The sequence below is a fragment of the Vitis riparia genome, chromosome 18 (assembly GCF_004353265.1).
Source record: "Vitis riparia cultivar Riparia Gloire de Montpellier isolate 1030 chromosome 18, EGFV_Vit.rip_1.0, whole genome shotgun sequence".
NCBI lineage: Eukaryota > Viridiplantae > Streptophyta > Magnoliopsida > Vitales > Vitaceae > Vitis > Vitis riparia.
Genome location: NC_048448.1, coordinates 19,390,974 through 19,410,307, shown reverse-complemented (window position 1 = coordinate 19,410,307; position 19,334 = coordinate 19,390,974). Strand labels below are relative to the sequence as shown.

The window sequence follows — 19,334 nt, the reverse complement described above, 5'->3', positions numbered from 1 at the left end:
CTCCCTCCGCGCCTGGCTTCAGCACCAGCACCAGCACTAGCCAACACCAGCCAGCACCAGCACCAGCCAACACCAGCCAGCAGCCAGCACCAGCCAGCACCAGCACCAGCCAGCACCAGCACTAGCCAGCACCAGCCAGCACCAGCCAGAGGTATGATAGGTCAAAAATCAGGTGACAGCAAATCAATCATCGTCAAACTTGCGATCCCGGTAATCCAAATACAACTGAATCAGACCTGCACATCAAAGAGGCGACTCCCAGAAGAACAAGCATGGCGATATCTAAATATCAACCAGATCTCAATCACCTGTCCAAGTAGAGGCTGCCGAAGACGACATCTGATCCCATGGCCTCAGGGTGGTCTTAAGACACGGGACGTAACGTAGGCCAAGGTGATAGGGTGATAGAAATGAAAGGAAACTAGGCTCAAATACCCAATGATCAAAACTCATGCCCTCATATATGAAATGCAACATGTATAGTGAACCCCATGAGCCATGGACCTGAGGATGCCTAACGTGAATATGGTGTCGATAAGGAGACAAATGAAGCAACATGAACTGATAGTGGTATGTGTAATGATGATGCGAAGTGAGTATCGAACCCGAGATGGGTCGCTGTAAGGAGGGAATAAGATGTGAAGGGAATGAGATGAATCACAAGCAACGATAAAAAACGACAGCGAAACAATGAATATGTGAAGAAAGGTGGTGATCGACTCAGATCAAACATGAAGTGAGGTCACATCAATAATGAATGTAATGATGGAAAGGACAATGACTCGGAGTCCTTAGGAGAAGGTCACTCATCTCTCTCACAAATAGATATGACGAAACAATACAAACAACATGGGATCTCAGAGAGCTCACATACGAACTCCCAATAACGAACATACTCGATAAAAATGACCCCCAAACATCAATATACATACTCAATGATAAAAAAATAATACACACCTGCGTTTTTTTTTTTTTCTATTTTTTTTTTTACATATATACAAACATGCGTACCCTGAACATGAACAAATGAACCCCAAATATGATATCAATAACAAATGGACACACTCCCAAGTGCTAAGGTAACAAACAAACTCTCTCTAACAAGATGACCTTCTCAAACTAAGGATCTCTAAACCAGTGTCCGTGAGATAGATGGTGGAAATGATGTGACTATCCTCCATGTGATGAACTGAGGAGTCTCACCACTTAGGGTGGAGAGAATATGAGACAAACAAATAGTAGATAGGGTAGGGAAGAAGAGATGAATAATACAACCAGTAAGATGAGATGAAAATGCAAAGGTGCAGTGATAGGAAAAGATGATGAGAAAAACATGCCCCTAGGTCCAAGGCTCATGAAACTCCCAAACAATGCATGCATACATTAAAGGGCCCCTGTCCCGGTGTGAAAATGTGAGCAAGGTGAAATAAAGGCTATAATACGCATGTGAGGCTCAATGGGCTAGCAACGGACTAGGATGTCAATAAAGGAATAACAAGGTAATGGCTAAACCGAAATGATGGCCACCCATCCTGCGACCATGGTCTCAAACATAGTACCTCTTTAGCTGATCCACATTGGTTGGCTCTGAGAATCGGTTTCCGTCTAAATCCATCAGCCATGCAGCGCCCTCTAGGGTCAACTCCCTGATGAAATAAGGTCCGCTCCAGTTGGGTCTGAACTTCCCTCTAGGATCTCTGATCAATCCCCTGATGACTTTCAAGACTAAGTCACCTACATGTAGCGGTCTGGGCTTGACCCGCTTTTTGAAAGCGCGGGCCATCTTCCTCTGATATGCACGAACATGGTCTGCTGCTCTCAATCTCCTCTCATCTAGGAGATTGAGCTGATCAAATCGAGCCTGAGCCCAATCTGTCTCGGGAATCTGCTGCTCTAGTGCTACTCTCAATGAACCCATCTCGATCTCCACGGGTAGCACTGCCTCCATACCATATACTAATGAGTAGGGTGTGGCGCCTGTAGATGTGCGAAAAGAGGTCCGATAAGCCCACAATGCAAATGGGAGCTTCTCTGACCAATCCCGAGAAGTCTCAATCATCCTCCGTAATATCCTCTTGATATTCTTATTCGCGGCCTCTACTGCCCCGTTCGTCTGCGGCCTGTACGCAGACGACCTATGATGTCGGATGCTATATCGCTGCACCAAGGTGTCAACCTCTGCCCTGAAATGTACCCCTCTATCCGAAATCAACTCATGAGGGACTCCATAACGACAAATAATATGTGATCTGATGAAACTAGCAACCCCAGATGATGTCAATCTCGCATACGAAGCAGCCTCCACCCACTTGGTGAAGTAATCGATGGCGACCAGGATGAACTCATGACCACTGGAAGATTTCGGCGAAATCTTCCCAATGATGTCGATACCCCATATTGAAAACGGCCAAGGTGAAGTCAGTGCGTGCAACTCTGAAGGTGGCACGTGAATGAGGTCTCCATGTATCTGACACTCGAGGCATCTCTGAACAAACTGGCAGCAATCCGTCTCCATGGTCAACCAGAAGTAACCGGTCCTCATGATCTTACGGGCCAACATATGTCCTCCCATATGCGGTCCGCAGACTCCCGCATGAACCTCTCGCATCACTCTATCGGCAGAGGCCCGGTCCAAACATAATAGCAGCATCCCATCAGGTGATCGTCTATATAGCGTCTCGCCACAAATCACGAATCGGGCGGCCAACTGTCTCAATGCTCTCCTATCCTTGGCCGTGGCGGCCTTAGGATATACGCCAAGTCTCAAAAAGTGATATATGTCGTGGTACCAAGGCAAACCATCATCTATCTCTGTATCATCAATCAGACAACAATATGCAGGAGCAGACCTCGACTCGATCAACAATGGGCGAACAGTGGCATCCACAAGAATGTCAATCATGGAAGCTAGAGCAGCTAAGGCATCAGCAAACTGGTTCTACGCTCTAGGCAGATGGGTATATCTCAAATCATCAAATCTCCCGACCAGTAGCTCCAAATACGCGTGGTAAGGCCTAAGTTTCACATCTCTAGTCTTCCACTCGCCCTGAATCTGTCTCAATACCAGATTGGAGTCACCAAACACCTCCATCTGTCTAATCCCAAGCTCGAGGGCTGTCTCTAATCCCAAGATACAAGCCTCATACTCAACAATGTTGTTCGTGGCAGGATGTCGATCCGAGAATGCCAAACGAACAGATCTGGGAATGTGATCACCATGAGGGGATATCAACAGGACGCCTATCCCGTATCCAGAATGGTTGGCTGCACCATCAAAGTACATGCGCCAACCTGACAGACTAGTCACAACAGCGACATCCTCGTCTGGGAAGCCGTCATCAATGGCCCTACCATCGGAAACCGGTAAAGAAGCTAGATGATCCGCGACAATGCTACCTTTGATGGACTTCTGAGTGACATAATGGATGTCAAACTCAGTCAGAAGTACCAACCATCTCATGAGGCGACCGACCAGGGCGGGCCTGTCAAACAAATATCTCAGAGGATCTAGACGGGATATCAAGTGTACCGAATACTCGGTCATGTAATGTCTCAGTCGACGAGTGGCCCAAACCAATGCCAAACAATAACGCTCAATCGTGACATATCTCGTCTCATAGTCTAGCATCCTCTTACTCAAATAATATATGGCCCGATCCTTGCCCGAATCATCGAGTTGAGCCAACATGCATCCCAAAGCCACGTCTGAGACGGATAGGTATAGGAGTAAAGGACGGCCTGGTGTAGGAGGCGCCAAGACTGGGGGTGACAACAAGTACTCTCGGATCCTCTCGAATGCGCGCTGACACTGATCATCCCAAACAGTAGGTTGACTCTTCCTCAAGAGTCGGAAAATGGGCTCACAAATGTCTGTCAATCTGGCAATGAATCTACTGATGTACTGAAGTCTGCCCAAGAAGCCTCTGACCTCTCTCTCTGTCCTCGGTGCAGGCATGTCAAGGATGGCTCTAATCTTGTCCGGGTCTACCTCTATGCCTCTCTCACTGACCATATACCCCAAGAGTTTCCCAGAAGTCACTCCGAAAGTGCACTTCTTAAGATTCAATCTCAATTTGAACTGTCGGATCCTCTCAAAGAACCTCTCCAGAGCTGCCAAGTGATCTGGTCTGTCTCGGGATTTCACTATCATGTCGTCTACATAAACCTCGACATCTCGATGCATCATGTCATGGAAGAGGGTGGTCGCTGCTCTCTGATAAGTGGCTCCTGCATTCTTCAATCCGAATGGCATGACTCGGTAGCAATAAGTACCCCACTCGGTAATGAAGGATGTCTTCTCCATATCCTCTGGAGCCATCAAGATCTGACTGTACCCGGAAAATCCGTCCATAAAGGACAACATCGAATGACTAGCCGTACTATCAACTAGCATGTCGATGTGTGGAAGAGGAAAATCATCCTTAGGGCTGGCCTTGTTGAGATCTCGGAAATCAACACAAACTCTCACCTTGCCGTCCTTTTTGGGAACAGGGACGACATTGGCCAGCCACTCCGGGTACTCGACCACTGATAAGAATCCTACGCTGAGCTGCTTCTGGATCTCCTCTTTCACCTGCAAGCTCCAACGAGGGTGCAATCGTCTCAACTTCTGCTTAACCGGTCTGGCATGGGGCAGAAGTGGCAAACGATGCTGGACGATAGATGGGTCAAGGCCCGGTATGTCCTCATAGGACCATGCAAAGACGTCCAAGTATGCTCTAAGCAGCTGGATGAGGCTGTCCCTCTCATCAATAGATAAATCAGATCCGATCCTCAACTCCCTAGGCTGATCTGCTGTGCCGAAATCAACAATCTCTGTGTCCCCTACAGCAGGTGAAACCCTCTGATCAACGGGATCCGAATCGGAAACAGAAGACGAGTCATCGTCTGAATCGTGCTGTGCAATCTCATCATCAATATCAAAAATCTGTAATGTGGGTGAAGATGGTGCAAATAAATCAATACCAGAAGAGACAGACAAATACTCAAAGATGCTCAAATCCATAGATGAAGAGTCAGAAACATAGTCAAAACGGGAGACGAACCCCGACAGAACGTCAAATGACAGAGGTGGGTCCACAAAGTCGGACGCTCCCTCGATAATGCCAACATGGCTATCAAACAAATCATCAAGAACTATAAGGTCGTCAGCAGACTCCTGAGTAGGGGCAGTCTGGACCTCCTCGGTGATCTCGAGGACGGACACCCCGAAGAGATCAAATAGTGAAGCGCGCTCCGGCAGGGCTATCTCCTCGGTCTGGATCAAGCTCATCGCGAGCATCTCATCAACGTACTCGTCACGTGGGGCGGCTCCGTCCACTATGTCCCTGACCTCGGCAAAGGTCCCATGCTCATCGGTCTCGTCCGGGAAGCAAAGCGTCATAAGGCTAGTGTGATCTGGAGAGGAAGGAGCGATCAACGCAGAAGTCGAAGGGCCAGGGGCTCCGTCTCTCAATCGTAACTACTGGACAAGGTGCTGAAGCTCGGCCTCCTGAGTGGTGCTAAGTCCTCCGATGATCCCATCAGACGGTGCATGCGGCTCCGATGCCCTCACAAAGTAATCTGTCAGGCTCCTGGTGTACGGGCGCACAGGATAATAGAAAGGCGTGTGAGTCAGTCGAGCCCTCACCCTCTCCTTGCGCAATAGCGCCATATAGAGATAATCGACCTCAGTGGGGGTGAATCCGAGTCCGAACGGTACATCGTGATCAGGGATGGCTATGAACTTGTGAGGCCCGTGCTGACGACGACCCAATCCCATGCCAGGAAGATAGGACATGCCTCTCATCATATCAAGCACTATAGTGCTGCCATGCTGGTCAAAAGACATAGCGACGAAGTCTCGGCAAAAGTCCTCTAGCTCAAGAGTCTGTACCTCATCAAAAGTGAACCCGGTCAGCAGTAAGTCGTCGTCGCTATGGCTGATCTGGAGCACGGGCTCAGCGGAAATGAACATGTCCCCTGCCGACTGTATGACGACTACCTGGCCCTCATGGATAAACTTCACTTTCTGATGAAGTGAAAAAGGAATGGCCCCAGCTCAGTGAATCCACGGTCGGCCCAAAAGCAGGTTAAAGGATGAAGGAATCCTCAAAACCTGAAATACAGTGATAAATGTGGTCGGTCCTATCAGGAGCTCAATCTGTAGTGTACCCATGACCTCTCTACGGGTGCTGTCGTAAGCTCGGACGGTCTGAGTGGATGGGCCGAAATCGGATGGTGCGTATCCAAAAGCGATGGCGGTGGCCAGAGGACATATGTTCAGGGCCGAGCCATTGTCCAGAAGGACAGATGGAACTCGGCGACCTGAACAACCAACAGATATATAGAGAGGACGTGTGTGGTCTGAACCCTCTGGTGGCAAGTCGTCATCGGAAAAGACGATACAAGTGGCTCTGCCAACCGTCATCATATGAATGAGTCCCTCGGGAGTGGTCGTGGTATCAACTCTGATCTGGCTCAGAGCTCGAGTCAGTGCATCTCGATGAGTACTGGAGGATGCTAAGAGGCTCCAGATAGAAATACGAGCCTGAGTGCTCTGCAACTGCCTCAAAATCTCGTCATCCTCTACTCTGACCTCCTCCTGGGATGATGTACCCCCTAAGGGTCTAGCGGCAGCGGCTGGAGGTGGCTGTCTCATACTCTCCCTCCCCGGAGGATATACTGAACATCTGGAGTCTGAGGATCATCACTGTGTGGAGCCTGAACCTCCTCAACATCTGGGACTAAGACGAATGGCGTCTAAACGCTATAGCGCGTGGAAGTCGGAGGCTCGACAATGGTCACATGTACTGGGGCTGTTTCGGGAACTAATCGAAATGGAGTGGGCATCTGTGGCTCTAGAGTCACCTCACTCGTCTCATAAATCTCAGCTGGCATGATAGGCTCTGGATCTGGATCGTCCCAACTCAACATATGGACATGGTCGTCAATCTCATCGAAGTCCAAGAAATGGATACCACCGGCTGGTGGAGGAACTGCATGCGTGGTATGAGTCGGTAACGGGTTTGTGGTCACACTCGGCTGACCCAAGTGTACCAAACCCTGATCTATCAGATCCTGAATAGCGTGCCTCAGAGCGGTGCATCGATCAGTCTCATGCCCAGGCCCCTGATGGTAGGCGCAATGTAAGTCCATCCTGAACTGAGGGGGAAGAGGTTGAGGTGGTGGTCTCGGAGTGAGAGCGGCCAATAATCCGGCCTCTGTGAGCTTCCGAAGAGCCTGGCTCAACGGCATGCCTATCTATGAAAACTGCCTCTGCGTCCTCAAAGCAAAAGGTGCAGAGGTCTGCTGAGCTCGAGGCCTAGGGTGTGAAGGTGCGGGCCTCGGAGTGAACTGTGCAGCGTAGCATGGCTGTCCAGTGGCCGTATATGAAACAGGAGGCCTCTCAATGCCCTGGGTGGCATAGCAAGGTAAAGTCAATGGCTGAGCCTGATATGTCTGATCAAAAGCCGGGGAAGGTGCCCGTGACCTGAACTGCTGAGATGCATAGGATGAATGAGGCTCGGGAAACTGTGGGATCGGCTGATGGCGCCTGAGAGGCCTCTGACTGGAAGAACCAATAGCGCTCACATCTGTTGGCCTCGGTCCTACGAATGGCTTCTTCCCCTTAATATCACTAGGGGAAGAATCTGTCCATAATCCTCTCGAGATGCCGTCCTCGACATCGTATAAAGCCATAACCAACGACCCAAAATCTGCGAACGGTACCCCGACCACGTGTCTGGCGATCCTGGGCTGTAAACTCCTCAAAACCATCTGAATCTGATCTCTCTCTGATGGTCTATCCACTACCTCAGCTATCTTCCCGCGCCAGCGGGAAATGAAAGAAGAAACAGACTCCTCTGTCCTCTGCCTCAGAGCCTCTAGCTCTCTCCTCGATACATCCACGACAGTGTTAAACGAAAACTGTCGTAGGAACTCCCGGGCCAAGTCACCCCATGTCCGACGTCGTGAAGACTCCAAAGAAACGAACCATCGCTGGGCTGCCCCACTCAGAGATAGGGGGAATAGAGTAATCATCTGAGACTCGTCCAAACATGAGCCCTCATCACGGTGCTATAAAGTCTAAGGTGGAGGCGCGGACAACCAATACCTGTATATCTCTCGATCTCTGGCATCCTGAACTTAGCCGGCAAACTAGCTACCAGCATACCCTCAAAATCGTCCCAAACAACTGACCCATCTGACACTCTCATCTGTCTCATACACTGCTCGAGGCGGTCCATACGCGCATGAGCGTCATCAGCGCCGATGGTCTGGACAACAGCGGGCGGAGTGATCTCAGAATGCCCGTGTAGTACATAAGGTGAAGCCTGAGGCGCCGAAGGAATAGGTGGTGGCGGTGGAGGTGGCAACGAGTCATGCGGTGTCTCATCCTGAGCCACTACTGGTGGTCTACCCTGCTGACCACTGATCTCCTGCCTGAGGCTGGCCAAAGCCTCCTGGATAGAAGCCATGGCGGCCGTGAACTGATCCACAGTAACAACCTGCTGATCCATACTCTGTCTCTCTGAATATCGGACTAATCTCCCCTCAACTCTGACCCAAGAAGGTGTATCCAGGCTGTGAACAAAATCCGATCCTGAAAGTCTCCTCCTCTACTCTATCCCACGAAGGTATATCCAAATGAAGAACAAAGGTCCGATCCTGAGAAAGCACAAAGAACGGAATAAGGATATGGCTCTGAGAATGTACAAAAGAAAAGGTAATCTAAGCGGGAACCAGCAAAGCATCCAAGTGAAGATGAACGGTCCGACCGTACTCAAACTCGTTCTGATCTCAGTGCACTCTCAACTGGAGACTAAACAGAGGGAAAATCGGATCCAAAACTGCGGCTACAGAGGCACGGAAAGCCCTCAGATGCACCCACGTGTAGGGAGGGAATCCTAATCAAAGGATCTACGGCTCAACCTACAAGGTGAAGGTGGCTCTAAATGGATACGGGTGGACTTTAAAATATCCCTAGCAGAAGCGATCATACTCTCCAGCGGTATGCAACCCTCTGCACGCCTCCGAAGAGACGGGGCGCTTCCATGCAAAGTGGTCATCACCTCCACACATGCACTACCTCGCATCCCAGGGGGCTTCTATAGTGAAACCTCTCAAACTCTCAACGCTCAAAAGCCAACTAAAGTGCACAGTAATGGTGTGGGTGCATCCGAAAACCCTATGAATCTAGAGCAGAAGAGGAAACACACTGGTCGCACAAATATCCATGAAACCTAGCTCCGGGTTATACAGGTCTTCAATGATCGGACTCCAATCGACATCAAAGTGTCGCTCTCCTCCAGAATGCTCCCGTACATCGATATAGCCCATCGCTAGACCCTACTCCTAATCTCTGGCTCGGTCAGAAAGCAAGCACACAGAAGGCCTCACACTTGCAATAGTGAGAACCAAGATGAAAGGAATGACCGAAACCAAGAGAGTTGGAGGTAGGGGGGTAGAAGTGCGACCCACATAGACAGGCGACATGCAATCATACAGAGGGAGGGCAGTCATGCATCATACAATCAGGCAGAGTACAGGATATATCACTCATGTCCACACAAAAAGCTACGACTATCAGGATGAATAGCAATACGAACATCATGCCCAAAAGACGATCAAGATAATATGCAAGTCAAAGAGGACAACACAGCAAGTCAAACGATGTACAATAGTGAGTCCATGCATGTGAAGTGAGCAGAATAATCAGGAAGAAACAGAATCGCTATACCAAGCAAAACAAGATGAGCAATCTATGATAATCGGCATGTCAATGTACCAATACTAATCTAGCAATGAAGTATAGAAAAAGCGACATCTGAAGCCCCAAATCAAGATAATCAATCATATCAATGTCACAACACAATATCTAAGCATGCATCAAAAACTCCCAATGTGCAATCAAGAGGCAGGTACTCACTGATCGACTCATCAAATGCCATGTTTGCTTCACTTTAAGTTCAAGCTTGACCCTCTAAAAAAAAAAAAATCCCCAGTGGAGTCGCCATTTTGTGGACCCTGCATTTCGGCTCATGCGTTTCCCACCCGATGGCGAGCTCGATTTTGATTTGAAAAATTATGATTTTTATTTATTAAGAATGACTTGGAGTCGCCACTTATTTTTGTTTTATTTTTAAAAGGGTAAACAAAATAAGAAAGAAAAACCCTAAGTGTGACTCCTTGTTTCAGAAAAGGTGGTCTGTGAAAAACTGGATCGGGTTCGGGGGTCAGGTTACTTATCGGGAAGGTACGGTAGAGACCGTAGCACCCCTCTAAGTCCCTAAAGTCGGGTCTCTACTAATAAAATGAAACTGACGTGACAATCAACGAGAAAGTCAATGGATACCCACCTAAATCATGCACAATATGAGAATCAAAACACGCGATAGAGATTGACTAGAATGGGAGTGGATGCGTACCTCGGCCTTGAGCCATAATGCGCTCTCAAGAAACAGAATTAGTGCACAATTGATGAATACAAAGTATAGCTCATGCGTATCGGAGTGCAAAACGAAGCTCAAGCAAAGTACATTAAGCACAACAGTTGACAAATCGAAAGAGATCGAGCATGGGGCCCCCACCAAAGCCCAATTTTTCATTCATGAGCTAGTCTCGCAAATCCCGTGTTTAGGAATTATGGAGAATTCATTATTGCTTACCAGAATGTTATTTAGGAACTGAAAGGGGATTAAAACTATTCGAGTGAAAACCGGATCTCTGGAATTTGTTTGAAGATTAGAGTATTTGGAATTAAATTTAAAATATTAGAGCCTCGATAATTAAAATGAAATTTGCCAAAGAAAATGAGAAATGAACTTTAGGGAATTAAACTGGACAGATATAGATTTTGAAAGTTGAATTTGTAATAATAATAATAATAAGGAATGAACTTTAGGAAATTGAACTGCGAGAATACAAATTTTTAATAATAATAAGAAGAAATGAACTTTAAGAAATTAAACGGCTAGAGTATAGATTTTTAATAATAATAATGACAATAAATGATAATAATAATATGGATAAACAAAAGGGATTAAAGGAAGGCTTTGGAATTATAAGGGCCTAAGGGGATAACAATAACGATAATAATAATAAGGATAATTACAATAATAATAAGGTTTTGAAATAATAATAATAATAATAATGATAACAAGATTTTGAAAGTCGAATTAATGATAACAATAATAATAATGAGATTTTAAAAGTTAAATTAATAATAATAACAATAAGGTTTTGAGGGTTTGAATTAATAATAACGATAATAATAATAATAATAATAAGATTTTGAAAGTCGAATTAATGATAACAATAATAATAATGAGATTTTAAAAGTTAAATTAATAATAATAACAATAAGGTTTTGAGGGTTTGAATTAATAATAACGATAATAATAATAATAAGATTTTGAAAGTGGAATTAATAATAATAATAATAATAAGATATTAATGATGAGATTTTAAAAGGTTGGATTAATAATAAAAATATGCATAAGATTTTGAAAGTGGAATTAATAATAATAGTAATGATAAGATTAATGATAAGATTTTAAAAGGTTGGATTAATAATAAAAATAAGAACCAGATTTTGAAAGTGGAATTAATAATAATAATAATAATAATAATATATTAATGATAAGATTCTAAAAGGTTGGGTTAATAATAAAAATAAGCATAAGATTTTGAAAGTGGAATTAATAATAATAGCATACAGTGTTCAGAGGTTTGGTATAAATACAAAGACTTTTAAGACATTTACTTTTGACTTTGTTTATTCATCTTCATCCGTTCTTCTCTTCCTTCTTGTCTCTTTCTTCTCTTTATATTACATGCATAATACGTGGCTTGTGGATGTTTTTACTGCTTCTGAACTTGTACTGCCGCATTTAATTTTTGTAGTTGAAGATGCATTTACTGCTTCAAATATCGTCATTGCTGACATCATCCTTCCATTGCATTTTGTAGATTATGATAGCTTTCATCGTCCAGGTTGTCCCAAAATAATGCGTCATCACTGAGGTAGGAAGATGGTTCTGGTATGTCTACACTGAGTTCGGTTATAAAATCCTGTTCTTCAGAAGTAATAAAAGGTTTTGGAACAATAATGTGTTCTAAAGGTTCTACTCTCCATATAGACATGGTTTTTGTTTCGCCAATGAGATGAAATAATTTATTCCGGGTTGGTCTAAGATCATAGATTTGAAAAGCTCTAAAGCGAGTAAAAAATTCTGGAAATTCATCTAAACGAGTCATTTCCCATTCTGGTTCTTGTTGAGGGATAAGTGGTTCTTTATTATGTTTTATATATACATGGTGATAGGCTGGTACTACTGATCCATCGGGTTGAAATAAAGGTGGAATGGTTTCAAAAGAAATATCTATATATTTTTCGGTTTTAAAAAGATAGTTTAAAATATCTTTCAATTTTTCTGGGAAATTTTCAGGGATTTGAGATATATGGTTCATAAAAACATTCTTTAAAATTCCTTGACCCATAAGTTGCGGTACTAAATCAAAATTTTCTTTATTTACAACAGACATATTTACATAACCTAAGTATATAACAAAGAAAAATTCAGGGTCGTGATATGCCATATACCCTGTTTTTATCCCGACATTTTTAGTTCTAAAATGTTTATACAAAAGTTCTTGATTTTAAACACTTCGTTATATTGAGTTTGTAGGAAAAAGGTTTTGACAAAAGAGTAGTTATCAACTCCAATTATGTTTTTTACAACAAGCCTTTCATATTGTTCAGTAAGAAGAGCTAATTTCTTAATTAAACTAATTACTTCAGGTTGACTGTTTGAACAGTTAGTTTGATTGATCGACACTCTACTGGTTTTTAAATCTTCTATCAGTTTTTCTTGATTTTCTTGGATTTTGAGGTTTTGGAATTTTTGGGTTTCTAAAGCAATCAGTTGGTTTTGAAGGTTTTGTAAATGTTGGGCTAAAGCTGACACTGTTTTTCCATAAGCGTATTCTAAATTTTGGTTCGAAAAACTCTGTGGTTTTAGAGACCAAAAATTATCTACAATAACCTTATGTTCTTCAAAAAGGTTTTGAGAAAATAAAGAGTTAAACCTTAGATTTGGATTCAACACTTCATTCAGACATATGGTTCCGTATTGAAAGGTTCTAGCTTTTGTAGGTTTTCTTTGAGCCATGTTCCTGTAATCATGAAATCAATCATTAGTATTATTAACATTATTAATTATTTGTCTACTTAACCAGTCTGCTAATATATTATCTTTTCCTTTAATATGTTCAAATTTAGGTTTAAAACCAATTAAAGAGTTTTGAAACTTTATCCATCTTTTGGTGGACAGTTTTGAAGAATTTTTGTTTTCAAAGAATTTTTTAATATTTTCACAATCGGTTCTTAAAGTAAATTGTTCTTGGTTCAAAAATAATTGAAATTTTTTAAGACTAATATTATTGCTTCAATTTCTAAATCTGTAGAACTAAGGTTCTTTTGATAATCATTAAAGGTTCCACTACAATATCTACAAAGTTTTTCTTCTCCTATATTAGTTACTACTAAAAGTATACCTCCCCATCCTGTTTGACTAGCATCAGTTTGGACTATTTTATATTCATTTTCTAAGGGTAAATGTAAGGTTGGGAGATGTTTCACAAGTTCTTTTATTTTCTGTATAAGTTTAATATCTTCTTGGTTAAAATATCTCTGCCCTGTGTTTTTTGTTTTACTATAAAGGGGTCCAGCTAATCTGCTAAGGTTTTTGATATATGGCCTAGCATAATTTAATAATCCTAAAAAACTTTGAAGGGTTTTTAAGTCTTCGAGTTTGTCTGGAAAATTATTTATTTTTTGCACTATATGTTCTTGTAATTTTATTTGTCCATCCTCTAATTCTAATCCTAAAAATTCTATTTGAGTCTTAAATAATTTCAATTTCTTTTTACTTACTATTAATCCATGACTAATTAATTTTTCAAAAATCAATTCTAAATGGTTTATGTGTTCTTGAAGAGTATATGAAAAGACAAGAATATCATCAATATATACAAGAACAAAAGAATATTTGCCAAAAATATTATCCATCATTCGTTGAAATATTTGAGGAGCATTTTTTAGTCCAAATGGCATTACATTCCATTCATATAATCCACAAGGACATGAAAACGCTGTCCATGGTTTACTATCCTCTTCTAGTCTAATTTGCCAAAATCCACTTTTACAGTCTAACTGAGAAAAATATTTACATCCTTGAATAGAATTAATTAAAGAATCTTTGTTTGGAATTTTATAAGCATCGTCATATGTATTATCATTCAATCTTTTATAATTAATAACCATCCTAGCTTTTCCTCGTTTTTCTTCATTATGGTTCCTAACTAAAAAAGCTGAGGATCTATGGGGACTAAAACTTGGTTTTATAAGGTTATTCTGTAACAATTCTTCTATTTGAATTTTGAATTCTTTTGTATCTATAAGATTGCATGCTATATCTGCCGTTTTTATTGTTAAATCTGGGTTTTTAATTGGTATTTTACAGGTTGTCTTATTTTTATTCCAATGTTTCTGTGGGTCTTCTCCTATAATTCCTATTTTTTCTGCTTCTAATATAAGGTTTTTTAATCTATTTGCATTTCTTAATTGTTCTGAGTAGTCATTAATTATGCTATCCTTTTGTGCCTCCACTTTGCTAATTTGATGAGATGTTACATTATGATTTTTATTTAATACATTTTCCATGTTTGTATAAACAATTGTTGTGGTTTTAGGATGAAAACTAACTTGGTTATTTTGTATTGTTATCCCTCCTTGTAAAGAATGTACAAAATTTAAACCTAAAATAAAAGGATATAAACTTATGGTAGGTACAAGATAAGTTTGGGGCAATACTAAGGTTATGTTATTAATTATAATTGGTACGTTTGAAATATACTTGGTTAGTATTAGTTTTTGTTGATTGTATTGGATTAACTCTACTGGTTGAACTAATGTTTGCTGATCTTCTTGAGGTACTAAGGTTTCAAATAAAAGGTTTTTACTGGCTCTAGTATCTAACATTGCATCTACCTTTAATTCTATAGTTTTTAATTTAACTGTTGTTGGAAAAATAATAGATTTAACTTTATTTGCCATATTTACTTGTTCTATTGTTTGTATGGTTATTTTTTCAGGATTTATTGGTTCTTTTTCAGGACTTTTTGGTTCTTCTGTGTCCTTAGGTTTTGAACAACTATCTTCTTCTTCTTTTGAAATTTTTCCTTTGATTATTTTTTGTAAATATTTCCATATATTATAAGGTTTTATTTTACTTTCTAAAGGTTGTACAAGGTTTTCTAAATTTAAAGGGGTTTTCTTAGCTTGATTTTCCTCTTTTTCAATAATCATACAAATTTCTTCTTTTTCATTTTCACTATCTTCTATACTATATACACTCGAATTTTCACTTTCAAAGTCTAATTCACTGATAAGTTCTTCTTCTTCACTATCTAGCTAATACTCATTTATTAGGTTTATTTTTACTTGTGTTTTTCTATTTCGTTCATTTAATGGTTTTTTAAGTTCAGGACATTCAGGTCTTATATGGCCTTCCTGACCACACAAATAGCATTTACACTGTCTTTTTCTCTCTGAGGTTCTTTTTCTTTTATCCAAAACTTTCCAGGTTTTTTATACCTTGTCTGATATGGTCGTTTTTTATAAAAGGTTCTTGACTTTCTTCTTAAAAATTTATTATATCTCTTAGGTTTTCTAAACTTATATTCTCTGCATCCTATATCTAGATTTTCTCCTATATGTAATTTTCTACAAAGTTGTTGATTTATGTCTTGTTTCTTTATCTGACTTCTTTCTCCTATGCTTACACATTCTCTTTCTAACCAATTTTTTACAAATTCTATTCTAGCACCTATATAAGGAGAGTTTTTATACTCGGAGGTTGTAAATTCATTCCATAGTCTAAGTCCTACGGGTCCTTGTATTTTTAATATATATTTATTTAAATATTCAGGGGTTCTGTCTACTCTAGCAAGGATTGCATATTTCCTAAATTTTTGTTCATATTCTCTTATATACGAAAGGTTACATAATTTCAATTGTTCTAACTTATGAAGTTATATTGCAGGTTCCTTTACATCTTCTTGTGTTGTTCCTAAAAAATAAAGTTTTATTAGATTTATAAATACAGATATGCTAAAATTATTTCTAACTTCTTGAAAATAACTACTGTTTTCTTGTTCCATGTTTCTAAAAAATTGTAGTACAGTTCCTCTAAGGGTGCTTTTACAAAATTCATAAATTTCTTGTTGGTTTTCAAACGATACTACCACACCTGCTGAATTTAAAGATTGCTCCCAGTTTTCTATGGTTTTTCTAAGATCTTGCGCACTATCTATATCTAATATTGTTCCATATTCATATACTGGTTGTAAAGAATTATATACTGGTTGCAAAGAACTAGAAGGTTCTGTTTTAGTTTTCCATTGAGGTCCTTTTGGCTTGCTATACGGCTTATTATATTTTACTATTTCACTTTTTACATTTACAGATTCTTTTTCTTCATTTATTGTATTTATTGATTCGTTTGAGATTATTTCTATGTTTTCGTTAACTTTTGGTTGAATAGTAAATTGATTTATCATTTCTATATCTATAAGTTTTTTGATTAAATTGGTTTTATATAGTTGTTCTATTATTTGGTCATCTGTATAGTTATTACACATTATATTAACAAAGTTTTCTTGATCTACTTGTTCGTCTAGTAATGTTGGATTACTAAATTCCTCTAACATTATATTTACTAACTCTGAGTTTTTGTATAGGTTTTCTATTGTCTCAATGTTTAGTAAAATATCTTCTTGTATAACATTTACAGTTTCTATCTCACTATCTGACTCTACCTCTACATTTACAGTTTTATAATTTCCAAAGGTTATACTTGCACTTCCATCTTGGTTTTCATATAGGCTACTGGATGTTGGATATTTTATTATTGGTTTATTTATTTGAGGTAATTCCCACTCTCGTCCTAGTAAATAGTCTATATTTACAGGTTTTGCTTCTATCATATTTACTGTCTTACTTCCAAAGGTTTTTACTATATCATCAAATTCCATCATACATTTTAAACTTAAAGCATTAGTAGTTTTTCCTATAAATCCTATAGCTATGCTAAGATTTTTACTTCCTAGTTCCATATCATAACCTTTAGTATTTACAGTTATTTTTATTTTTTCTGTGAATTCCTTAAGATCTATACAAAATTGAGGTATACAACCAATAACTGCGTAATTTGGTTCATATTAACTTCTGCACTAGCTAAAAGAGCTCGTCCTACTGTATTGTTTCTAGTATCTAAAAGGTTAATATTTATAAGTGCTCCAATTTCTTTACGATGAAGTCCTATTATTCCTATCAGAATTATCCCTAAATGCATATATTTATCGGTTTTATTTTTTAATAGTTTGTGTTTTGTTTCTGGAGATACTAAATCTAAATATACAATATTTCCTATTGAACTTATAGTATGTTGATTTAAAAATCTAGTTATTTTATTATTTTGAACTAATTGTTTTTTGTAAGGTGTTACTTCCTTTACTGCCTTTTTTAATTTTTCTTCAATAAATTCTTTTACATTATCTCGAGGGTTTATTGCTTCTACTATTTCCATGGTTTTATTGCTAGATTTTTTGGTTCAAAAGGATTTATTTTTCTTTCTATTTTAATTATTGGTTTTTCTCCTAAATTAAGGTTTTCAAATTGTTTTAAAAGGTTATTTAATTTTTGTTCCTCTGATATTACTATATTTCTTTGTTCTAAAAGTTTATCTATTTTTGGTTAATTTTTTCTAAAGTTTCTTTTAAATTTTGTTGTTCTAATTTTATTTGTTCTATTTCCTTTCTAACAAATTTTTCTTCTCTAGCTAATTGTTCTTTAATGTAATCTAGGTTATTTCTTAGCAAGTTATGGTTCTTAAAGTCTTCCAGCTTCTTTTCTAATTCCTAAGACTGTGTTTAGTTTTTCTATAGATTTTATTTGTCTTTTCTGGATTTCTTTTAAAATATCTATATTATTTTGGTTTTCTTTCGGAATTTGTTCTTGTAGTACTTCGTTTGTTATTTTTAATTGTGTCTCTACTAAAAATTTTAACTGCTTTACCTCTTGGGTTTGTAGATGAGGGTTCATTATCTTTAATATGTTTTAATTAGATGAGCTAGCATATAAATTATCAATATAATATTTTACAATTTCTCTCCTAATTATGGTTTCTGTAGCAAAAAGTTCGTCAAAAGCTTCTTGTATAGCTACTTCGTATTCATTCAAATATTTAAGAGAAGTTAGGTTTTTAATATCTGTGGTTAAATCTTTTACACTAGTTCTTAAATTATGTAATTTATCACAATTTTCTCTAAATTCTTTACGTTGAGCATACAGCCTATTATTAAGTTCTTTTACACGATCATAATCTATATTATATATACCAGGAGGATAAGGAATAAAAGACATTAATTCTTATGACACTAATTCATGCTAAGTAAACAGAGCAAATAAAGATATTCAGAATAAATTAGGCAAAAATTAATCAAACTTTATATGGGGTAAGATAAAGTTCGGTACTCTGAAAATTAATTTGAATGAATCTTCAGTCTCCTTTCCTAATTAATATACTGTAATACACAGAGAAAGGCTCTGATACCAACTTTTCCCATCACCAGACACTATTCCTAATAAGCAGTTTCAACAACAGTTTGTCAAGGTTCTCTTGAAATCTCCGTGAGAGTTTGAGAGTTTTTTATTAAATTACAGTGTGAACACATTTATTGCTAGTATTAAAATAATATAAACTTTTCTCATATACTTAATATTTTAATATAAAATTTACAAAAACTTATTAAAATAACATAAAATTTTTCAAACATCTATTAAAGTACTTAATATTTTAATATAAAATTTACAAAAACTTATTAAAATAATATAAAGGTTTCAAACTTCTATTAAAATAATATTATATTTAAAAATTAAGTTTTTGCAATCGGACATCTCAAAAATTCAGGTAGTAAAATTCAAAAATTTTAAAACATCACTTCGTGTCACGGTAATACCCCCCTTCCGACCAGACATAGTCTCCCTAAAACGCCAATTTTCCGGCAAAAACGGGTTTGAGGTCAAGGGTTAAGACTAAAGACTCTAGTTTTAAAATATGATTTTACACCTTCAATTTTCTAAATAACCCGATTTTTTTTTTTTTTTATGTTGATGAGAACATTATATAAAAAGGATCCATGTATATTACATATATTAACTAGTAAAGAAGACTTTAAAAAATAATTCAAATAATTTTCATTTCCCTATTTTACCTTTTTACCCCTTT

The 19,334-nt window shown here is 39.0% G+C and overlaps 1 protein-coding gene across 1 annotated transcript; it reads right to left on the bottom strand.

Annotated features, from left to right (window-relative positions):
- Window positions 1-1,648: 1,648 nt before the first annotated feature.
- LOC117905510 lies at window positions 1,649-5,383 on the bottom strand (the record flags this gene model as incomplete). The annotated part of the gene is made up of 3 exons (XM_034818422.1): window positions 5,111-5,383; window positions 3,038-4,810; window positions 1,649-2,809 (listed from the first exon to the last, which is right to left on the bottom strand). Coding segments are annotated over exons 1-3 (3,207 nt in total), but the record flags the coding sequence as incomplete, so codon positions are not given.
- Between the last annotated feature and the right edge of the window lie 13,951 nt (window positions 5,384-19,334).